At 49.7% G+C, this 24119-nt stretch overlaps 1 protein-coding gene across 4 annotated transcripts in view; it reads left to right on the top strand.

The window, feature by feature from the left end:
* The window catches only part of LOC118845748 (high density lipoprotein binding protein), a 90437-nt gene extending 67127 nt beyond the window's left edge, over positions 1 to 23310 (top strand). For all 4 annotated transcript variants that reach the window (XM_036753768.1, XM_036753769.1, XM_036753767.1 and 1 more), the window contains exons 12-28: positions 987 to 1126; positions 2059 to 2163; positions 2354 to 2467; positions 3354 to 3440; positions 3580 to 3711; positions 4328 to 4546; positions 5485 to 5706; positions 6126 to 6344; positions 9507 to 9645; positions 13787 to 13941; positions 14576 to 14680; positions 15214 to 15348; positions 16452 to 16595; positions 18430 to 18615; positions 19262 to 19378; positions 20127 to 20255; positions 20642 to 23310. In XM_036753768.1, coding sequence (XP_036609663.1) covers positions 987 to 1126; positions 2059 to 2163; positions 2354 to 2467; positions 3354 to 3440; positions 3580 to 3711; positions 4328 to 4546; positions 5485 to 5706; positions 6126 to 6344; positions 9507 to 9645; positions 13787 to 13941; positions 14576 to 14680; positions 15214 to 15348; positions 16452 to 16595; positions 18430 to 18615; positions 19262 to 19378; positions 20127 to 20255; positions 20642 to 20728 — 2435 coding nt within the window. In that variant the 3' untranslated portion in view covers positions 20729 to 23310. The remainder of the gene's footprint in view (positions 1 to 986; positions 1127 to 2058; positions 2164 to 2353; positions 2468 to 3353; positions 3441 to 3579; positions 3712 to 4327; positions 4547 to 5484; positions 5707 to 6125; positions 6345 to 9506; positions 9646 to 13786; positions 13942 to 14575; positions 14681 to 15213; positions 15349 to 16451; positions 16596 to 18429; positions 18616 to 19261; positions 19379 to 20126; positions 20256 to 20641) is intronic.
* The last annotated feature ends 809 nt before the right edge of the window (positions 23311 to 24119 follow it).

Genomic DNA, 24119 nt, shown 5'->3' with positions numbered 1-24119 from the left:
CGGGGGTCTTACCCCATTTTTGTGTCCTGGACCACTTGGCTAGTCAGTTGGGGGGTACTTATGGACTGCTTCTCAGTACAATAAAGTTCATAGGATTATAAAGGAAACCAATTATTTTCTCAATACGACTAGTAAAATATAAGTAAAACAAGTTCATGGACCCCAAGAAGCCCAGATCTAGAAGGAAGCTCTCCTCTCTCCCATTATCATGTTTTTTATGTGTGGTCAACCAGATGGCAAGGATGTATCCTGAACGCACAAGTGTGTGGTGTTAAATCCTGGAGCTGTTTATAATTGACAGTTGTGATCCTTCTTATTGACTGGCCATTCTACCAGGGCCCTTGTTGATCAGTACTTGGAATGGTCCAAGGGACAGCAAAGAGAGGGTTCTCCCAGAGAGAGAGATGTGCTGGACAATGAGCACTGTCACATTCTGGTCTTGGCTTTGTAGAAGCCACCTTCTCCCTGACCTGCTCCCCAACCCCAGGGTCACTGTGTTGACTGTCGTCCATTGCTGCTGGTTATTGCTACAGCAAGCAGCGGCTGGCACTGAAGGGGATGGCTCCTCAAGCTGTTCTGACTCAGGGTAGCTTATGCTTGTGGTTGGGCTACGTGAAGGCCTGAGTTGCTCTGATCAGTGAAAAAGACAACAAGAACGGCAAACCGCTGTGTTCTTGGGCAGTGCTGTAGAAGGAAGCTTGTTACCGGTGGAGGTGGTGGTGCTGCCTAATTATTGAAATGTCTTCCCCCAGCTCACGCATGTGTTTGTGAAATAGAATTGCTACCTTTTTGCAGCATGTATTTCAAGTGGGTATCATCGATTGGTGTTTGCACCGTACGTTTGTTTACTCCCAGGAAAGGAGAACAGGCACTTGACTGCATCTCTTTGGGCTTGGGCATGGTGGAATGCAGTTGCCTGGTGTTTTACCACAGAGATGGTGATAATTTCTTTTAGTGATGGGCTGGTTTGTTTGTTTGCCCTGCAGTAAATAGAATCAAAGATCAGTACAAGGTCTCTGTGAGAATCCCTCCTGATAATGAAAAAAGCAACTTGATCCGAATTGAGGGGGACCCTCAGGGCGTCCAACAGGCCAAGAAAGAGCTGCTGGAACTCGCATCCCGTATGGTGAGCCTGAAGACTTTTTGTGCCATCTTTCTTTGGACTCATTAACCCCACCTCTGGACGAGCTATGGTCCCTCCCTAAAGGAACCCAGTGTTTGCCATCTCTAGCCTTAAGAGATATACTTGGAATTAGGCACCCTATAAGCGTGCATCTCAAGGCGGCTGTGGGTAATAATTAAAGCTCCCCAATTTTGCACCTAAAGAAAAGCTCCACGTGAAGGAGGAGAACCTTCTGAGAGAAGAATGCTTCTTGCATCCTTCCTGGGGCTGCTCTGCCAGAGACATGAACTTTGGAATCTTTTGTAAAATCAATTAAAGATTATGCTGAAATTAACCTCTTGAAAAAGAGGTGGGGGCTAGAAGACCTGAACAAGGCCCACATATAGTGGGCTTGCATGCCCATGGCCTAGGAAAGGGAAGTCTCTGGGAAGGGAGAAGGGCATTGAAAAGAGAAGACTTTTTTCAAAGTTCAATCTGAAGGGTAGTGGCCTCCTGCCCAAGGGCCCTGGAGTCCTGACCAGACTCAGTCCTTTGAGCAGCACCTTAGGCGACTTAGGAGATTCCACTTAGCCAGTGCAGAGCCTGGTAAAATTCTAGACTGGCCTAGCTCTTGTGGCTTTCTGTTTTGTTGGAGCCTCCCAGGCTTAGGGGAGTAAACCTCTGATGAAGGCACCCCGACTTAGGGTTCTCACAGTGGTGAGACTTCACCTCTGGTGTTCTGCTGCTAGCCACCTTATCCTGGGTGGGGAGGGTGGACCTGCTGTCCCCTGGAGCCACAGGAGATTGGTCTCACAACTTTCTGAACATTGTTTCTCGACGAATACCTGGGGTGTGCTTTTTATTTGGTTCATGTGTGTGATTTAAAGAATCAGTGGTGGCTTGACTCTGAAGACCCTCCATCTGCTCATGTCCTTAAGTAATGTTTGTGTTTCTAGGAAAATGAACGTACCAAGGACTTAATCATTGAGCAGAGATTTCATCGAACAATCATTGGGCAGAAAGGTGAACGAATCCGTGAAATTCGTGATAAATTCCCAGAGGTGAGATTTCATGACGACCTCTAATGCAGTGAGTTCTTCCATTGGCTTTGAGAAACTGGGGGATCTGGAGGCCCTGCTGACTGGCCCCTAGACAGAGCGAAAGCCTTCTTTATGAATGGCCTGGGCATGCACCTGCTTTGTGGGCCCCATGGGCCTCCCCACCAAACTGACTGGTGATTATCTCTCCCAGGTCATCATTAATTTTCCAGACCCAGCCCAAAAAAGTGACATCGTACAACTCAGAGGCCCCAAGAACGAGGTGGAGAAATGCACCAAGTACATGCAGAAGATGGCGGCAGATCTGGTAGGTGCTCCAGGCCTGGCTGTGCTTCTTTCCTGTCTTACCTGGGGGTTTGGGGCTGGAGGTGCAGGGTTCTGAGAGTATCATGGGACATGCAGAACTAGACATGAGTATGTTTGATTTCCTCCTTTTTCTTAATCGTATGTGCACTTGGCTCAGTAGGGAAACCAACAACATTCCCACTGATGCCCCTTTGCTCCTATGGGAGTGATGTGATAATGCCCTCACTTCGGTTGCTGAGGTGATGTCTAGGTGTCAGTCAGTGGTGTTGTTGATAAGGAAGGAGTTGGAGGGTTTGGGATTGTGGTTTTTTCCCAGTTCCCACCAGTGGAATAGCCTTGTGCAGCCATCTGTTGGGCAGTGGGTTTTCCTTGTTCACTGCTCCATACATGAGGATAGATCCTTCTCCTCACCCATTTCCTTTTATTTTGTCCAGCTGTCAGATCTCCTTTTGTCTGCCTCCCATTCTGAGTAGAGTTAGAGGTGGAGAGAGAGTGCGCAGCTTTCTTGAGTAGGGGATCCGTCTGGTTGTGCTGGCAGGTTTGCTGCTCAGAGCTCTCTGAGGGGGGAAAGGAACATGTTTCCAGCAGAGCTCATGGCCCCAAGAAGGGGAACGGCCAACGACTATTGCCACGTGGCTCTTTCAGGACAGAACAGATTCTGATTCTGTCTGGGGCTTACATCCTTCTTGTGCTGCTGTGAAGGACTGGATTCTCAGGGGCCATCTGCCCCAGCATGAGGAGCTGCGCTTCTGGGAGACGGGCAGTCCTGGCCAACAGTCGTCAGTCTCCTTTCGTAGAATCCGAGGAGCACAAATCATCACAGATGCTTTAGGGAAAAGGCTTCCTCGCTCTTGTGGTCACTTACCATTTCGTCTTTTTTTTTTTAGGTTGAAAATAGCTATTCCATTTCTGTTCCAATCTTCAAGCAGTTCCACAAGAACATCATTGGGAAAGGTGGTGCCAACATCAAAAAGGTGACGCGGCGCCCCTGCCCTTGCTCTCTTTGTGCCAGGGCCCAGCCTTGGGGAGGGGGGTGAGGCCTGGTGAAATGCCCCCCCCCCCCCCCCCCCCCCCGCTTCTGTCAGCCTTTCATGCAGGGCTCCTCCTTTGTAGATACGTGAAGAAAGCAACACCAAGATTGATCTGCCAGCGGAAAACAGTAACTCGGAGACGATTGTCATCACAGGCAAGCGCGCCAATTGTGAGGCTGCTCGAAGCCGGATCCTTTCCATTCAGAAAGACCTGGTGAGGGTGGGGAGCGGGGCGGGGGGGGGGGGGAGCGTGGCGCTGCAGGCAGAGCTCTGCTCCTGCCCTTGGAGAGAGGGAGGGTCAGGGTTCCGGGGCCATAGGATGGAAAGGCCTTGGGAGCAATTTCGGGTTTCTGTGGGTCAGGCTGATTTTATAAACAGAATTTAATTGTCTTAATGTTCAGCTTGTTTTTAATTGGGGATGATTTTCTTGCCATAAACTTTCACTGGAGTTTTAAAATCAAGATGCTACAAAGATGTATAGAGTCTCTAAGTAGGAGGATTGATGTGAGCCAAGCCCCCTCAGCTCCCTGGCATGGCCCCAACATGAGTGTGATGGCAGGGTCTCTTAAAGAGATTTCTGCCACCATTTCTTAGCCTCTCTTTCCCTCCTGTTCTGAAGTAAACAGCCGTTCATTTCTCTCAAAGCAAATGAGCTCATCTTCCTTCTTGCATCTTCCAAGATTCTGGTCCCCTTGATCTCAGGCCCATGGGCCATGCCCAACAGTATAGCAGTTGAATATTTCAATAGAACCTAGATTGATTTCTCCTCCCAGCCCCCAGCACTTTCTTGTCTCACAAGATAACTAACTCCCTGCTTTATTTTGGCCTAGGCTAACATTACAGAAGTGGAGGTGTCCATTCCATCCAAGCTTCACAACTCCCTCATTGGCACCAAAGGCCGCTTAATCCGTTCCATCATGGAAGAGTGTGGGGGGGTGCACATTCACTTTCCCACCGAAGGCTCGGGCATCGACACCGTGGTCATCAGGGGCCCGGCCCCAGATGTGGAGAAAGCCAAAAGACAGTTGTTACACCTGGCGGAAGAGAAGGTGAGCAGGGAAGAGAAGGCATCACCGAGAAGTGAGGCTGGTTGCAGGGGAGGAGCAGGGTGGTGGGTGGAGGTCCACTCGTATTCCTTCTGTCAGACATGACCACCGTTCTCTGAATGTCTGCTTCTCTGTCTCTGGCAGGTCAGTGGTCGCCTCACCCTTTGGTGGTGATCTGAGATTAGGGTCCAGGAGTGCAAGTGGAAGAGGGAGAGGGGAGGGTTGGGCACATCTCATGGGGGCAGCAGGACAAGCTTCTCCCCTGGAGCGTTGAGCTCGTGGGGGCATTTTATGAGTTAAGACGCAGGCTTTTGATACAGCGCCTTTTTCAGGCTCCTGGTGTCCTGCATAAAATTCATATGCACTTGACCTGGTTCCCCCATCCCTTTGAGCTCCCAAGCCACCCTCCTGGTTTTTTGCACCTCAGGGTTCTGGTCCAGCGCCCCAGGACTGGCAGTAGTGGCAAGTCAGGGCTTCCTGAGTCTTTGCCTTTAGCCCTGACTATGGCATTACCTGGTTCTAAAGCATAGAAGAGGAAGAACTGGGGCCTGGCAGACGGTCAGTGCAGGACATGGAGAAAAGGGGAAGGTGGACAGAGGAGAAGCAGGACAGTTGAGGTCAGGGGGTGTGACCTGTGCCGGCCCTGCCACCACAGCTTCAGCGGTGCCTGCCTGTCTGCTCACACCCCTGCTGCCCCCTCAGAACTTGGCATTTCATTGCTAATGGTGTGCATGGGTTGGGGAAGTCGGGCTTTTTTCATTAGGAATTAGCAAGACAGATGAAAAACAGACCTGTTTTCCAGGTGAAGGCTGAAGCTGCCAGGCCTCATTGAACCGTGGGAGGTGGGTGGCCAAGCTGTAGCACTTGCTCCTCTAAACTCCCTCATCATCCATAGGGGGATGTGCACATCTAACAGGTTATGTGGGAATTGTGTTTGGCAGCAAACCAAGAGCTATACCGTGGATCTCCGTGCCAAACCAGAGTACCACAAGTTCCTGATTGGCAAAGGGGGTGGGAACATCCGCAAAGTACGAGACAACACGGGAGCCCGAATCATTTTCCCTACATCTGAAGACAAGGATCAGGAGCTGATAACGATCATTGGGACAGAGGAGGCTGTCAGAGAGGCTCAGAAGGAACTGGAGATTCTCATTAAAAATCTGGTAAGACTCTGGTTTCTCCTTTGGGTCCCTTTGCCCACGGGCTACAGTGACCATTTCCCAAGCATCCTGATTGATGGTCTGAAACATGTGGTTGTGCTGTAAGGGTTGTCACCATCCTGGCTTGCCCGTGGCTTTGTCTGCTGTGGTGGGCTTCTGGGAATTTGCTCTGTCTTTTTTCTTTCTTTGCTTATCTTCATGTCTCTGTGTTAGACACCTGTAACAGTAAGTAGCATTTATCCGACCCTTTAAAGCTGGCAGGCCACCTTACATACACTTTATCCGTCACATGACCTATAGACTTTGACTTGTTTGACATGGACTTGAAAGGAAATGGGATTTAGAAGCCATCTTCCATGAGGTTTTCCAGCCTGAAAATTCATTATCCAGCCTTCCTTTTCCTAACTTCCTCTTTTCTGTAGGATAACGTGGTAGAAGACTGCATGCTAGTGGACCCTAGGCATCACCGCCATTTTGTCATCCGAAGAGGCCAGGTCTTACGGGAGATTGCTGAGGAGTATGGTGGTGTGATGGTCAGCTTCCCTCGTTCTGGTAGCCAGAGCGATAAAGTCACACTCAAAGGAGCCAAAGACTGTGTGGAGGCAGCCAAGAAACGCATCCAGGAGATTATCGAAGACTTGGTGTGTACTCTGGGGGGGCGGGCCAGAGGCTTGTGTTCTAACTTATCAGGCTCACGTGCCTTAGTGAGGCTTTAGTCAGACGTTGTGGAGGACTCCCAGTTACGTGTCCCCATGGGCAGTGTTTCTGCTGGATCATGGAGGGAGGGTGCCTTCAAATTTCTGATCTTTTAACTCCTATATAGGCCTGGCTCTACTCTTCTTCTCTGGTACTCAGGGGGTGTTGAACTGAGGGCAGCGTTTCCTGTTCTTTCTTTATTGACTCGTTAGCTGTATACTTGAAAAACAAAGATTGACCTTAGGGGCCCAATATTGGTGATGGGACATTGGTTCGGTTGATGTCTCTGAGACGTAGGGGATGTGTTAAGCTCTACTTGAGCTGAGTCTTAAATGGGGCCTAGCACTCCCCCAGAGGCAAGAAACAGGGAGAGTACCCTAGAGACATGGTGTGGACATGAGACTGGAGATAGGGGGCTGTCTACTGGGAGCATAAGCCACTGCTGTGGCACATGGGTGTGTGCAGGAATTTGGAAATGGACACTGGAGCACTTTCGAAGCCCATCATAGGCATTTGATTGCACAGGTTATATGATGGTCTGTCCTGTGCTTTGGAGGGAGGGGGGGAGTCTATCAGGATGCCATTGTGGACCAGCAAGGCCATAGACCAGAGTGACCATGGTGTGAGTGAGCAATAGTGGACAAACATGGCAAATGTTGAGGAATTGGAAGCAACAAGGCTTTGGTGGGGAAGGAAGAGTGGGGAATGACAGAAATTATGAACCTGAGAGATTGAAAGAATGGGAGGGAGATTGTGAGGGAGGGATGAGTTGTGGGGAAAGACAAAGTTATGTTGAATTTAGGGTGTTCAAGGTACCATCTAGGTCAGTGATGTAGGCCTTCAGTGAGGGATTGATAGGGAGACTTGGGGTTCTTCTGTAGAGAGATGGGAGCTGATGAGATCCTGTAGAGAGAAGTGGGGAGGGGGCAGGGCAGGGCCCTGGGCCCTTTCTGTGCCTGGGCAGGGTACAGGAGGGTACTTCCACTGCAGGAGAGACGGAGAGGAGAGCATATGCAGAAGAGAGGAGTGCTCAGCAGCGGGTGGGGATCTGGGCCTGTTGGAGGGCATCGGGAAGTGAACAGCAGATAGAGAACGCAGGCAGGCTCAGGAGCAGAAGTAGAAGGTGTGTGAGGATCCGTTGTCCTTTGGGAGTGGAGCAGGCGGATGCTGGGGGATTCAGTGTGGGATTGGGAAGGGAAGGAGGCCCTTCCTTGATAAGAAGGATAAAACAGCCCACCCCGAGAGAAAGCAGGGAGGCCATGGCTCAACAGGGAAGGTCTGGAACATTTTTGTGGCAGGAGTCCCTGAGAAAGGCTTCATTTCTAAGCTGTGTTAGGGCTGGATTCCCAGTTTGTAAATAGAATGACATCCCCCTTGAAGAGAATGATCAAAGGAACAAATTCATGTTATCTCTTGGCTTATAAAGATACTCCAAATCACTAAAAGTCGTTTAACGTGGAGCAGCTCTGAAGTTCTCTCTCATACCCTGCAGATTGGTCCGCTGATGCACTATTGTGGAAGCTGTGGTTTGATTCAGTCATTCTGGAAAGCCATTTGGAACTGTGCCCCCAACATGACTCAGCAGGGCACACCTCCACTACTAGCCTTATACCCCCCCAAAGAGACCGAAGAAAGAGGAAAGGGACTTGTGTGTACAAAGTAGTTGGAACAGCTCCTTTTGTGATGGCAAAGACCTGGAAAGTGAGGGGCTGCCCATCTCTGGGGATGGCCAACCCAGTGATGGGAGAGCAGCGTAGTGGAACACTATTACAAGAAACAAGGAAGGGGGTGATTGAGAGAGCATAGTCAACGATTACAGAGCCTTTAAGAGCTTTTTGTTTTTTTCAGTTGGGGTGGGTGGATGGGAAGGAGAGAAAAGTAAATACCTATTAGTTGGACACAGTTAAAACGATTTGGAGGAGTTGCTGTGGGGAGTGCATAAGAGCTGATAGAGGGAGGGTGTAGTGGAGATTGGGTCACCCCACTTTGTAGTCTGGCTATTTGATTGGGTGTCTGTCTCCCTTCAGGGCTTTTAATGGTGGAGAAGGCCAGTGGTAGGCATCAGCCAGGCTTGGGATTGGAAAGGGATGAGCAGGACTGAGGAAAGTGCAGCGTTCACCTGGTGATCTCGAGGGCCCACGTTTGGAGGGGGACAGAGCTAGGCCAGTGGTCCAAGAAGGCTAGAGAGATGACAGGCTGCAGTGAGAACAGAGGACAGGTTCAGGATGGTGGTTGTGGTTGTCAGGATTTCAGAGTTGGGCCTTGTGGAGGTGGAACCCATGGGCGATGAGCCATCTCCATGTTTGTGGTGGAGCAGAGGTCATGCACAGGCCATAAAGAGTGAGCGTTTGAGGGCACATCAGCTTGTCTGTTGAAGTCCTCAAGTTTGAGACACAGGAATTTGAGGTGGGGACCAAGACTGACTACTTCGTAAGGAAGGAAGGAGAACCTGAGATCCTGGAGATAAGTCACCAAGAGTGACCTTCATGTGCAAGGGGAGGACCTGGGAAGAAGAAGCTGGTTTGCTCTCCCATAAGACCAGTGTGTCCGGAGGGATGAGAGGTAGTATATCCAATTCTGCAAAGAATCCAGTTTTGTCTGGGGAGAGCTAGCTTCCTGTGATTAGAAGGGACAGGAGAGGAAGAGGTCTGATATGAAGAGTAGTTGGCTAAAAGCAGTGCCCAGGGAAGGGTGAGGAGCATCAGATAGGGACGAAGGAGTGGGCAGTGGTAGTCTGATGTAGCCGGCTGCCCTGGTATCGTCCTAAATTTAGTACGTTGCAGAGATGATTGTAGAGGATTGACTTACAGATTATCTGCTTGGTTCTAGTCTTTAATAGTTGATCCTCTCTGCCTGTGGTGAGTGTTTGGAACTTGACAGGCAGGACAGAGCACTGTGATCCCCATCTCCCGGCAGTGCAGGAACACACACAGGTGGCCTTTTGAGTGTTGGGGCTTCGACCCAGGCATTTGTGAGATCCTTCACAGGACTTCATATGGTAGCCACCATGCCTTGCTTATTAAAGGAAAAAGTCAAGTGTGACCTTCCCGTACAGCATTTAACTACTTGTGCTTGATGTTTTCTGTCTGCCTGCCATGGCCATGAAGGAGGCCCAAGTGACAATGGAGTGTGCCATCCCCCAGAAGTACCATCGCTCCATCATGGGCCCCAAAGGTTCCCGAATCCAGCAGATCACTCGTGACTATGGTGTCCAGATTAAATTTCCTGACAGAGAGGAGAACCCAGGTGAGTGTGGGGGCTCTCGTGTGTAAGCCAGACTGGGGGAGGGTGGGGCAGGGCGACTTTTTCATCTTTGTGATGATTCTGCATATAATACTGTCTTAAATGTCTCCATGGTGCTTGATGGTTATAGAATGTTTTATGTACATGAGATTCCATGTGTTTGTTGTGAGAGTTCAGAACACCCCAGTGACAGCTGCAGTGGGGACATGGGACTAGGCTTTGGGGCAGCTGATCCTGTTTCTCTAGCACTCTGCGGTTCACAAAGTATCTTTACCACAACCAGTCTGATCCCTTGTTCGAGTGTCATGGTCCTTCTCTTCCACAACAAATAGGTGTTAGAGGTTGGATTCCCACTCTCTCAGCCCATTGCTTTTGGAGGAGTGGGCAGAGGTGGGCTTGGCCTGTGGCTATGCTGCTGTCTACATTCTGTAATTCTCCGGCCTCTTGAGAAGACTTTTTGCCTGGGTGATTCATTCAGTTTGTCTTCTTTTCTCCTGGGAAAGGTACTCTAAGGGGAGATGGTGTGAAAGGTAAGGAAGTAGATGTGACCCCAAAATGGGGAAGCAGTGCTGCCCATCCCAAGGGTTCTCCTCCTCTTGTTTTGGCGGGCTTGGCAGTCTGTGAGTGCCAGTGGAGTTGATTGGCCATCCTCTGACCTGTGTGTATGGGCTCTCATATAAGCTTAACTTGAGCACGAGGCACTTTTCTCACATTGCCTGGACTGAAATGATCCTAACACTTGGTCCACTTAGGCTGACTTTACCTCCAGAGTCTATCCCTCCTGTGACTGTTGCTTGGGAATTTGGGTGGACCAACCCAGAGTGTTTTTGTGTGTACAATTCTACAAGTGTGTGTCCTTGGTGAATGTTGCTGATTGGTAGCTGCCCAGGAGCAGAATAACACCACCTCTTCACAGATGGCAAAAATAGTGGGATGAAATGTCTGCTGTGATGTCCTTAGTCAACACCCCATGGCCATGGATCAAGACAGCCGAGGAACAAGGGGTGCTCCAGCTCTGGGATACAGGCTGCGTGCTTAGCATTCGGGCTCCGTTTGGCATTTAAGATTATGGCAATTTTCTGTTGCTTTGAAAGAGAGATGCTTATAGTTAATTAGTCATGGCAAGCTGGGATTCCATAAAACTAGAGGTCCTCTTTTGGGGATGGCCTTGCTGAATCACATTGAGTACTGAGGACCAGGGACAGTATGCCGACTCCCCAGCCTCCAGGTCAGAGCACCAAGAGTGCATCAAGGAAGTCAGTGTTCGTGGAGTTGGGTTTGCTTGTTGGTGATCCTACCTCTTGACTCTCCCTTCTTTTCTGTTCCCTCTCTTTCTCTCCACTTCTCCTGCCCCTTGGGCTCCTTTTGAGGCGTCTTCTCTGCCTCTTTCTTCACAGCCAGACCCTGATGCTTCACCCTTGCCATCCAGGGCCTGCTCCCACCACTCACACCTGACTCGCAGGTTTCTGTCTCTAGCCTTGCTCTCTTTTCAAAGCTCTAGGCCTCTGTCTCAGGCTGCCTCCCTCCACCTTGGGGCCACCTTAAACCAACTGTGGCCATAGCCAAGGGTTTTATTTGCTCTTCTCATCCCAGGGATGACTAGGATTCATCTAGTTTCACAGGTTTAAAGTGCTGGTTGTATCTTGGACTCTACCTTCTCTCGTCCCTCCTCTGACTCAAACCATGGCTCCTCATAATGGAACATCTCTCCTGTGTGGTCTTTCCCCTTCACACTTTATTCCCATTGTAACATTGGCCTCTTTGGAGGTGGGACTTTTTTCCTCTTCCTCCCACTCAGCATATGAATCTTTATGATAAAATGAAAATTCTCCTTCCTCTTCTGTTGCATCATTTCACTTGAGCATAACCAGCCTCTGTTCTCTGAGCTGTGTTTAGCTGAGTCTGGGTCTGAACTCCATGGCCTAGGTTCTTCCTAGTGACTCAGTTTACCCAGTCTCAGCTCATACTGTTTCTTGTCACGTGGGGAGCTAGACTTCCATAGTCCTTGGTCCCCCCCCCCCTGCCCCCTATGCCTAGTGCTTTGTGTCTTCCCTTACTCCTCTTTTGTCTGTTAAATTTCTGCCTCCCATGAAGCCTTCCTTGCTTGTGTCTTTATAATTGACTTAGATTTTGTTCTGTGTCTGTCTGTCTTTGTCCATCCCTTTTCCCCAAGAAGATGGCAAACTGCATGAAGACACATTAATCTGGCTAAGCTGGTTATCTCTTCCAGCACCAAGCCTAATGTTCTATGCACTGAGCATCAACTCAGCTGTAATAAAGCAGTCTTGAAACTCTCCTTAGTTGGGTGTTTTTTTAATAATAATTCATTCTTTTCATTTGGCTCAGTAGAATCATTTCTGTCCACTCCCAAGTCTACTGTTGAGGGGGTACCAGCATTTTCCCAGGGACTCGGGCTTGCAACCTTCAGTGTCCCCTTGATTCCTCACTCTCTGTGGGAAGATGCTGTTGGCAGTGAATGTGTCTCATAGTGTCAGAAACATTTTAATGTTCTTTTGCTTCAAATACCAGAGGATTTTCTGTCTGATTCTGGAAGTGAGAGGAGCTGCAGAAGCCGTGAAGAGTGTGACCCAGGGATGCCGAAGGAGCCTGTGTGCAGCACAGGGGCAGGGGAGTGTTCCTCTTCCCAGCTGCCACACCCTGGGCATGGCACTTTCCTGCCCAGATCAACAGAATAGGATATTAACCCCATTTTAGGAAAAAAAATCAAACAAGCTGTAAATGAACTCAAAGGGAGGGAAAAGTCCTTTCTTTCCCAAAGGAAAAAACCCTAGAACCAGGTAGGTCTTGAAGCAAATTCTTTTGTTGTCGCTGTCGTTCAGTCGTTTCAGTTGTGTCCAACTTTCCTGACCCCATTTAGGGTTTTCTAGGCAAAGATTACTGAAGTAGTTAGCCATTTTCTTATCTAGCTCAGTTTACAGATGAGGAAACTGAGGGAAATGGTTAAGTGACATGCCCAGGGTCACATAATTAGTAAGTGTCTGAGATCAGATTTGAGTTTGGGAAGATGAATCGTCCTGACTCCAGGGCTGGCACTTTATACACCATGTCACCGAGCTGCCCCTAAGCAAATTCTACCAGACGTTTAAAGGACAGGTTCAGTACCACATAAACTGTTTGAAAAAGTTGATAAAGTCTTAACCAAATTCCTTCAGATTCCTTATTATACCTCAGATTGTGTCACAACTCAGATACGACCTTGCAGCTCCAACTAGGGAGAGTTAAAAGAGAAACTTTTAAACAAATTTCCTTAATGAATATTGATGCAAAAATTTTAAATAAAATATCAAGGAGGACTATCAATATATCCAAAAGGTCATATGCTTCCACCAGGTTGGATTTTTACCAGGAATCAGGCTGTTCGGTATTAGAAAAATTTGAAGCATAATTATACTCATAACAAACCAACATAAATGATTATTTCAGTAGATGGAGAAAAAGCTTTGGACAAAATGCAACACTCATTCCTGTTTTTGAAAAAAAAACCAACACAAGAAAGCATAGGGATAAATGAAACTTTTCTTACTAAGTAGTAGATGTAAAACCAGGTGCAAGTGTTATCTATAATGGAGACCAGCTATAGAAACCTTAAGGAATCAGCTGAAAAACTAACTGAAAGAACTTTGGCATAATTGTAGGATGTAAAAATAAACCCACCTAAATCATCCACATCTTTTTATGTTACCAATGAAATTGCATTGAAAATAGCCACAGACAATATAAAATACTTGAGAGTCTCCTTGCCAAGATATGAGAGCTATGTGAACACAATTTCAAGTCCTGCTTCTGTTGCCCGGGTCAGGACACTTCACTGCTGCCTGCCTCAGTTTCTCCATCTGTAAAATGAAGATGATAACAGCACCTACTTCCTGGGGTGGTTGAGGGTCAGACGAGCTCCTTGCGAAGCGCTCTTTGTGGACCTTCAGGGCACTGTGTAAATGCACTTAATGAATCCTCTTTTCGACTGACCGATGGGGAGAGAGATACATACACTTCTTTTGGTATCCAGAGGCCCGACCATTGGCTTTCAGGTTCACTGTGTCGCTCCAGTAAGAACCTCTAAAGCATTATGTCAGAGCTGCCTGTGCTTGTCATGAGTGACGGTGACTTGTCTACTCTGTCTTAGCTCCCGCTGCTGAGCCAGCTGTTCAAGAAAATGGGGAAGAAATTGGGGAGGGGAAATACATCAAAGAGGCTGACCCTAGCTCCCCAAGAAAGTGTGACATCATCATAATTTCGGGTCGAAAAGAGAAGTGTGAGGCCGCTAAGGAAGCTCTTGAGGTTGGTTGATTTCTTCTTGGGAATTGGGACTCGGTCTTACCCAGGTGCTTTGGGCACAGGTCACCCCAGCCCAATGGTGGTTTATTTAGAAGAAAAACCAAAAATTTAGAAATTTAGAAAACCAAAAATTTTTCTCCTTCTAAAGCCTGTGTTTTGTGTTTGGGAGACACCTTGTTTAAGCTTTCCACTCCTCTTCCTTGGGGCTTGGTCAGTTGTATTGGGTTTTGGATATTTTTCTAATTCACATGAATTAAAATAAATCTTAACTGGAAGTTAGGTCCTCCTTTCCCCCACCCCCTTCCTTTTCCTCCTCCCTCTCTCCTTCCCTCTCTTTCTCCCCCCACCCCCCAGAAAAGATTGGCAGGGAGGCATGCAAAGCTTATTTCCAAGAAAGTGGCAGCTGCCCTTTGGTGGCATTTGGCCCCTTTTGGTTTGCCTGATGAGTGAAGCCTTGGGAAAGTTTTGGGAGTCTCTGCCCAGGTTCTGCTCCCGCTTGTGCAGCTCCTTTTCCTTTGTGGAAGAGAAAGAGCTTGGGCTGCGCCCTGGAGGTGGCCCAAGGGGAGGCCAGGCCCGTGGAATGTGCTTGTCCAGGGCCCCCGTTTGTACTGTTTCTCTGTCTTTACTGTTCTGTTAGGCGCTGGTTCCTGTCACCATCATGGTGGACGTGCCCTTTGATCTCCATCGCTACATAATTGGGCAGAAAGGAAGTGGGATCCGCAAGATGATGGATGAGTTTGAGGTTAGTGACATTCTCAGCTACTGCCCCAGGTCAGTCCCTTCCCTGTTTCTTGGAAGCCCCCCTTTTCTGGCACCCTGCTAATAGTTGGCCAGTGGAGCCCTCAACAGAGTTATGGGTACATTGGCCTGGACCCCTTTCCAGCAATATGGCAAGCTGGTCGTGTCCACTGGTGGCATGCTGCTGCTGTGAGCCTTAAACTGAGCCTGGGACCTTGGGTCTCCAAAGCATGCAGCTGGCTACCTGTGCTTAGTGACATTTTGTGGGATACAATGGATACCTGGTACCTTTCAGGACCCCCCTGGTTGCCTCTTGTACCCCCAGGTTCATATCCACTGATTTTGTTTAATCTCCCTTGGGTGGCCCCGAGCCAAGTCTGACAGTGACCCTGCTTGTGCTTGCCCACTTCGGGTGGGCTCAGTGCCTGCAGGTGCTCAGTCCCCTCTTGGGTCGTTTGGGGGCTGGCCTGTGGCAAGCCTTGGGAGTTTGGGGGCTGGCCTGCGTGTCTGCGGTTCAGTCTGGTGCTTGTCATTTAGGTGAATATCCAAGTCCCAGCACCTGAACTGCAGTCTGACGTTATTGCCATCACTGGCCTCGTTGCCAACCTGGACCGGGCCAAGGCTGGCCTCCTGGAGCGGGTGAGGGAGCTGCAAGCTGAGCAGGAGGACCGGGTACGTGTGGGGGGGAAGCTCCGGATATGCGCTCCCATAGCTGCGTCTTCCTTCTTAGACTGTCTCTGCTAGTGGGATGCTTCTCGAAGCAGAAGTTAAGCTTTAATAGCCGCCCTTCATTTGGGGAGGCAGCCTTTATGTTCGAGCCTTGAAGGATGATGAGATTGCTCTCATTCTGGCTCCAGTTAGTCCTGGTAGGATCAGAAACAGCAATTCTTAAACTTGTGCTTCTCCATGGATGGAAATTCATCTGTTTACGTTCCTTTTTTTATTTCCATTTCATATCTTAATTGGGAAGCTAATATTGGCTGAATTAAATTATCCTTAATATCCTTAATGGAGTCTGGGAGCTGGCAGGTCTTTAACATTGTCTTAAACAAATGTGGGTTCAGAGTGTGGCCCATTTAGGTAAAACCCTGAGTTTGACTTTGATTCCATGAAGGCTGAATGCCAGGTGGCACCCAGCAGTCCATGCCCTCTCCGAGCCATCTGGGTGATGTCTCCTGGCTCTCAGCTGGCATGCTGTTAGTATGGCATGACGCAAAGACTACTTCTTTGGCATAGCCCACAGGCTAATCAAGCCTCATGCAAGTAACACCTGTTTCTTGGGTTCCCTCTTGTGTGTGAGTGTGTGTGTGGGCAGGGTGGGGTTGTAGTAGGCAATAGGTAGAGACTGGCAGCTTGTTTAATGGTCCCTTAGGCTCCCCACACAGGACGTGGTTTGCTGTTCAGTCATGTATGTCATTCTAAGAAGTGAAGGATTGCTGTTAAACGTTAGTTGTATTTGCAGTACAAGGGAACTCCCGAGTCACACTCTGCCTCCCAGGCCCCATAAACCACTGAGACTTTGGTCTGTGACTCTTCTGGCGGAGAATTTCAGGTCACATGTCCATCGATTTTAAATATCTGGTGTGAGATGGGCTCCCATTAGGGTTGTGAGACCCTCACTCACCACTCTCCTCAGGCATTCACTTTTAAGATTTTGTAGAGGTCATCTATACTCTGATAGGTGAGGAAAGGACAGAGAGAAGCAGGCATCTTACAGAGCTGTGGTTGGGTCTGCATTTTCTACTCATCCTCACACTTGGTTGTCTCCATTATAGGCTTTGAGAAGCTTTAAGCTGAATGTCACTGTAGATCCCAAATATCACCCTAAAATTATTGGGAGAAAGGGGGCAGTGATCACCCAGATCCGTATGGAACACGAAGTAAACATCCAGTTTCCTGACAAGGATGATGAAAACCAGGTGAGCAGGAGCAGTCAGGGGCTAATGCCCAGCTCCAGGGTGTGTCTGTAAAGAGCACTGCAGACTGTCAAACGCCTTTGGCCATGGTACTGTTATGGGGGTTGGTCAGAGTAGATTACTGTCCTGCCAAAGAGAGGAGAGGGAGAAGGAGCACGCACCCTGGGAAGAAGGGTTTTCTCCGTGGAGACAGATGCTGCCTTCCCAGACTCCCCTGCTCAGTGGGGGTGGGGCATTGTTGCAGTTGGGATGTTTAGGGCCCTTTGGTTGATGGTTCCCCCGGGGCTTGTGAATCAGTCCCTTTCTGGGGATGGATAGTTAGAGCTCCTGCCTTGGGCAGTGGCCTTCTGTCTGGTCTTCCTGCCTCTGGTCTTTGCCCACTCCTGCCCTTTGGGCGTCAGATGGTTCTTTCTAAAGAAAGCCTCCCCTGCCCTGCCTGTCCCCTGCCTGTCTTTGTCTCTCACTCTCCTCTTTCTTCTCCCTGTACATACATATTCCACAAACTCGGAGTGCTGCTGTGCATTACCTTCAGGACTGTGTCCTTGCTGACGTGGCACCCTCCTCAGTGACGCTGGCCTTCTCTCATCCTGAAATTCTCCCTCCTCATCTGTCTCCTGCCTTCCTCCATATCTCAGTTACAGTCCCACCTTGTCCAGAAGCCTTTCCCCAGTACCTTCCGTTTGAGCTTACCTTCCATTTACTCTCTTACACAGTTTGCATGTTGTCTCCCCCAGGTAGGCTGTGGGGAGTGTTGACTCACTCTCTTCTCTTCCTGAGAGCTGCTGAGTTACCTCTGTGTGGTTCCCTTCTTGGGAAGTGTATAGAGGCACCTTGGGCAGCGGCCGCCCTGGCTGCCTGAGGTCAACCTGGCCACACTGAACATCAGGAGGGGCCTGCATGCCACTCCTCTGCCTTTCCCTGATGGGCTTCCCTGGTCCTCCTCCCCTTCCTATGCCCTGACGCTGGGGTCATTGTACTGCTCCAATAGCTGCTCGAGCCCATGCTGACCTCCCCGTCCTCCTCACTGGGTCTCTGGCCTCTCGCACTTGGCGTTGCCTGACCTGGTTCTCGTCCTCTGACTACCCACTTGCTCTTTGGTGGGGGCTTTTCCTCATGACGGTTGAGCCCACATGACTTTCTGATCATGGGTTCCTGAAATAAGGTTGGTCCTTCCTGGGGTTCCAGCTCTTGGCCTTGTGTGGACAGCTGCATTCTGGAACCGTTCACTTGTGTCCCCCTTCTCTGACCCTGAGCGGCTGCCCTCTGCCTAAGGGCTCTGTGTCTGCCAATTGTCTTCTGGCTGCTTTTTCTGCTTGACACCCCCCCAATTCTGCATACATGTCAGAACTGTTACTTCCATGCTCAGGGACTTGGGGTGCAGCCTCCCTGTCACCTATTTCTTGGAAGGCCTAGCTCCTGTATTGGCTTTCTCTGGCCCTCCGTAACCTTGATTCCCCAGGACTCCCTGAAGGATGTTGTCCGTACACTGGTCTCCTTGCTCATCCCACCACCTGCATCATTTGTCCCTGCTAATCCGAATTGTACCTGTTGTAGCAGGACCCCTCTGTCTACCCCAGTCACCCACGCTGTACTACTCCAAGAGCTGCTTGGACCCATGCTGACCTCCCTGGCATACGCTAACTGCTTCTTCCTGAGAATGTCCCTTTGGTAGCAGAATTGGTTCCTTTCTTTCCCTAATTAGAGTAAATCACTTGGGATGCTGGGCCTTCTTTTACTAAACCGATCTCCGTTTTGGGCAGCACATGGTGACATTTCTCTTCTCTAAGGAACTCCTAAGACAGCCCTTCTCATGTTGGTGGTTCTGTTCTCTTTCAAGGCGCAGGACCAAATTACTATCACAGGGTACGAAAAGAATACAGAGGCTGCTCGTGATGCCATCATGAAGATTGTTGGAGAACTGGAGCAGATGGTCTCAGAGGATGTCTCGCTGGACCATCGCGTCCACGCCCGCATTATTGGAGCCCGGGGCAAGGCCATCCGCAAAATCATGGATGAGTTCAAAGTGAGTTTAGTGTGGGCATAGGGTGGCTTTGATGGGCTCCCTGCTCATCACTTGTCCCTAAGTGCTTTGACACTCACTGTTTGTGGTTTGACTGTGACAGCGCTTGCTCGGCAGCCCTAAAATTGCAGGTGAACCCTTCCTGTCTTGCAGGCCTGAAGCTTCTGCCTAAAATTCCCCCTTCTCCTCGAGGGTCTGCTTGTGAGCCCTCCCCTCTCTCTGAGCCAGATCTTGGGGGCAAAGGGGAGGCTGGTTTGCCGGCAAATTGCATGCCCCCTTCACCCACAATGTTAGGCCATACCTCTTTGTGGTTGCCAGTGGACATCCTTGGTTGCGTATATTGTTTATGTTTAAAGTTCTAGTTACTGTGACCAGTGTTTCTGGGGCTAAGTGGGCCGAGGTGGAGGCATGACCCAGAAGAGAGGGCTACCTAGTTTGTACTGTGTACCCCAGCTTGGATTGCCTTTTCACTTGCTGAGGGGACTGGCTGCCTGGAATGGGAAACACTTGCTCCTCCTCTGAGAAGTCATTGACTTAACAGATGATTGATTTTTCATTGGAATAATTGTGGAAGCTTTCCTCAAGAGACCAAGGTCAGACCTGACACAGTGAGGTAGGTTCTTTGGGCTTAGCCACGACTGTCTTGCAGGTAGACATCCGTTTCCCGCAGAGCGGAGCCCCCGACCCTAACTGTGTGACTGTGACCGGACTTCCTGATAATGTGGAGGAAGCCATTGATCACATCCTCAACCTGGAGGAGGAATACGTGAGTGTCTGCAGGGGACAGTCTGACCAGAGAGTGAGGGTTTGGGACTGGGAATCTGGCGTGGCCTGGGCACCACTCCCATCTTGACAGCCTTTTCCATTTTTACTCAGGCAGGGCCCAACTTCTGTCAAAAACCAACTCACACACGAATTTAGGGTTAGCCCTGAACACTGACCATACCTGGCAGTGTGTCAGATTTTCTGTCCCAGGAGCCAGCTGCCTACTCTTGTGCGTTTCTCTCCATGGTTTTTCACTTAGTCCCTCTGACTTGTTCAGTCCCTGTGCCTCAGTTTCCATAACTGTAAACTGGGCATGAATAGTGCCTTATACTACTTTTCTCAAGGCACTTTGTGAGGATCCAGTGAGATGGAAGGGCTAAGTTTCAGCCATGAAGATTGTGATTGAGTGCCAAGGATCACACCTGCTCTGGATGATATTTTGAGTCTGTGTGTACCAGGGGTGGTCCCAATGCTGGTGGCTCTGACAGACTCGAAACACCAGCCAGACTCTGGCCCTTTTGAGGACACGGTCATAGTCGTGAGAAGATTTGTGTTGTGTTCCATCATAAGGGTGGGTGCCCATTTGCATGCTTGGTCTGTTAGCTAGAGGAGGCCTCGGACCTGGAAGGTGTGAGAGGAAGTTCCAGAGACCACATGGACAGACTTCTGTCCACGGGAACAGGAGTGGCCTGTTGTGGGTCCCAAATACATCTTTTGACCTGGAAATTCCTTTTGTGCTGGCCCGGCAGCTGGCTGATGTGGTGGACTCCGAGGCTCTGCAGGCGTACATGAAGCCCCCTGCCCATGAAGAGGCCAAGGCACCATCTAAGGGCTTTGTGGTGAGGGACGCCCCCTGGGCAGCAGGCAGCAGTGAGAAGGTAACTGCCTCCATGCTTCTCTTTCTGGCTACCCTGGGCAGCAGCCCTTAAGCCATGTGTGGCCTGGACTTGCTGAGTAGGGTTTTGGTCCCATTCGGAATGCACCCCTGTGAGGGGTTCTGGGGTCTTTGCTTGTGATCCCCTTTCTGTGTGGGGCTCGCTGCGGTGCCGAGGTTGGGGGGCGGGCATGGGCATCGCTGCACGGCCATCGTCTGGTTCCTCCTTTACTTGGCTTTGTCACTTCTGTGCTGCTGCTTCCTTTGGTTGGAGGTGGGTCATTTTCTTTTCTCTGGGGATAGTCAGTAGGTGACGTTTGGAAACCCTGCTGTGCGAGGGGTGGATGTGAACTCTCTGTGATTACGTTTGTCCCACTGTTTTCTCCATAGGCTCCTGACATGAGCAGCTCTGAAGATTTCCCAAGCTTTGGGGCTCAGGTAGCCCCTAAGACTCTCCCTTGGGGCCCCAAACGATAATGATCAGAACGGAGAAACCTCTCCAGCTGCCAACCTGAAACTACCCCACCACGAATACTGTGTCTTAATCTGACCCAGCGGCTGGATCCTATGTAAATTGTGTGTCCCCTGCCCGCCCCCACCCCACCCCCACCCACCCCAAAGAGGTCTCCTAGTGAAGCCTGGAGTGCTGGGTCCTGCGTGCTGGCCTCAAGGTTCATGACCTTACTTAGCGTCCAGTTTGCACTCAGGATCTGTTCCTTGACATCTCCACTCTGGGACAGGCTTTCCACTGTTTTAAACACTAAAAACACAAGTGAAATGCTTCATAATAAAGTAATTGAGACTTTCTAAGCTTCATGGTCCACTCAGCATGTCATTAAGCACTCTAACCTTCATTATGAGATCTCCTGTACTGTGGCGAGGAGTCTACTTCCTGTGTCATGACCTCAGGAAATAAATTTCCTTGACTTTATAAAAGCCAAAATGTTTGCCCTCTTCCTTTCCCCAGCCCTTCCACTTTTGGGTTTGTTTTTGGTGGTTGTTTTATCCTAGGCCTTCCTTTCATAGAGCGCAATCTGCTTTCTGCCACCTGCCCAAAAGGCCACTTAGCACAGGACTTGGGAGGAGAGAGAGAATCAGACTTGGACAGCCAGGAGGAGGTTTTTGCAGATCGAAAGAGACTAGCGATAATGGTGGAAGGGACCAGAGAGGCACCAGGGATAACCTGGCATGGTCCTTGCTGAGGGTATGCCTGCCTGGGGCTGGTCCGAGGCCACCCAGACTCCACAGACACACCACCCAAACGGCAGCCTCCTCCGGATGGAAAATCCACGTAAAACAAACCAAACCCAGAAAACCAGTTCATGGTCCCTTTCCTTTGTTCTTCCCTTCCAGAGTCAGCCCATGTTAATGACAGTATTATCGGGATAGACCTTGCTTTTTTAGGACACGGCATGGGGAGAGGTGAGGGGCGAGTTGGGACAGCCTGGACAAAGAACGCCTTGATTCTTTTTCTCTCTTCCCTCTTTGCCTCCTCTAATTCCCGCTCCCGCCCCCCAAAACAAAACCAACGCTATTTACAGTCGCCTTCTTTCTACCTCAGAAGCCGGTGTGGCAGTGGTCTCCTGCACCTGGTCTCTTGATTTAGACTCTTAAGTTTGTAATTCTTTTTGTTGGCTGTGGCATTCAAGATTGAGTGCTCTGCTCCCCACAGTAGGAGGTGAACAGTCCCTTCCCCCAGCCCCCTGAACAGTTGTGGCTTCTCTCTGGGAGGCCTCGTGGTGGTGGGTAGGCTTGGCAGCCTGTGAGAGGTGGCTTGTCCCATGGGCCTACACCTGGGGCCGTTCTCGGATCCTTGCCAGGTGGCTTGGTGCAGAGGGCATGGTGGGGCAGCACCGGCTCTTGGGACCTCTTCAGGTGCTAAGGCCATTAATGAACTCCCCCTGGACTGGAGAGGGTGAAGCAAAATGGGGACCACAAGGAATGGGTGCTGAGATCCCTTGCTCCAGAGAGGATCTTCCTTTCTTCAAGGGCTCATTGTGCAACTCTCTGGGTGTCTGGTGGCTAAGCCTGTACTCTGTACCCTGACCGCCAGGCTTTGGCAGAGGGAGTGGCTCTCCCCGAGCCCTCCTTGCCAAACCCTTCCCTTTAGTGGGTCTGTTCTTTCAGCGAGAGTCTCGTTTGTCATCTTTGTGTGGGGGAAGGGGCCTAGGAGGCCCTGTCCACCCCCTGCCTCTGACCTCCAGGAGGTGGCTCAGCTCGGAGCTGCAGCTCCTCTTCCCCAGGACCTTCCCAGCTTCTTGCTGAAGCATTTCTGAAGTGGCGGCAGAAGCTTGCTTAGTTATCTCCATCCTTAGATTCCTACCAGGCAGGAGTTTTGTGACTGCTTTGAGCCTCGAGTGGCTCTGGCAGAGTGCCTGTGGTTAGAAGTGGGCTTGAGCTGCTTAGTGGGAGGAGTGAGATAAGGGTCCCCAGCTGAAGGTGGAGCTTAGTGTAGGGGGCAGCCAGACTTGGATCCCGAAGAAAATGGGTGTCCCCGTGTCTCTAAGGTACTGGGGGGAAGGGGGGTTGTTGCCCCCGTTTTCCCCCTTCTCTTCCATCTCAAGTGTTTGGAACCTTTCTTGTTGACACCCTTCCCTCAGTCCTCTGCACCCGTCTCCCGTCCGTTGTCCACGACCATCACCCCCTCCTCTCCAAGTAAATGAAATACTCTTGCAAACCTTTTGCACATCTCCATTAACTGCTAAATGTCTTAGATGCAAGTTTGATTCCTAGCAGCATATTTGTAAGCCCCTTTCAAATTCTTGGGGTTCGCCCCCTCCCTTCCCCACCCTTTTAAAAATAAAGGTCATAAAATGATTGTACCTAGTACTTTGTCTCCTCACTGTCCCCATGTGCAGTAAACACATCCTGGGCAGGGGGGAGGGGGATTGTCTGTCCCATTTCTCGTTTTTAATGTCTTCCATATCCTATGTTTCCATGGCAACGATCCCTTGGCCTTAACTTTGGAATTTGGAGATTATATGCAAACGTGTAAAAAGGCTCATGAATATGGATGACACTGGAATTTTATAAATTCTAAAATAAAACCTGAAATCAGTTTTCAGTGTGCTAGAGATTTTTTTTTTAAGTTGTTTGGGGTGGGGGAAGGGAGGGAACGGTCTGGGACCGATTTTTTCATCCATTAGGAAATACATCGAAAGTTGCATGTAAATACTAAAGGTTCGTACTATGGCTGACTCAAGGGCTTGTAGAGAAGGAGTAGGTGGAGTTAGGAAGACCTGAATTAAACTTTGCCTCGGTTTCCTCATCTGTAAAGTAGGGATGTTCACAGCCCCTCCCTCCCAGGGCGGTTGTGAGGACCACATGGGATCATCATAAAGCACTCAGTCCAGTTCCTGGCACAGACAAGCACTGTGTTAACGTTAACCATACTATTTCATTCATTACCTTTTCAGGGGCGATTAACCAGGGTCTGTGAATGGGTTTTAATTAACTTTCTGTATAATCGATTTCTTTTGTAATCCTCTGTATTTTACTTTTTAAAAAAATATTCAGAGAAAGTGTTCATTAGCTTAGACTGCCTGTGAGGTCCATGACGAAGCAGCGAATAATGACCCCCTGTCAAAGTAAAAGCCTGTCTTTACCTTGGGAAAGATGTTTGGAAAGGCTGGTCTGAGTGCTTCCGTCTGGGCCTGGCGCCCCAGGGAGTTGGGAGGACATGACTTTATTTGGGGGTTGCTGGGGGCTGGACCTGTGGTTTCCTTTGTAGAGGGAGCCCCCTGAGGGTCCTTCCACTACATGTTATTGCTGACTTAGAACCATTATGTGTGAAGGCAAGACTTCAGGTCTGATTCTCTTGCCTTCCTGGCTCCAAGCTCACTTATTTTCAGTATGACTTGGTTCTAAG

Source organism: Trichosurus vulpecula, chromosome 4 (genome assembly GCF_011100635.1).
Source record: "Trichosurus vulpecula isolate mTriVul1 chromosome 4, mTriVul1.pri, whole genome shotgun sequence".
Classification (NCBI taxonomy): domain Eukaryota; kingdom Metazoa; phylum Chordata; class Mammalia; order Diprotodontia; family Phalangeridae; genus Trichosurus; species Trichosurus vulpecula.
This window is presented reverse-complemented; position numbering and strand designations above follow the sequence as displayed.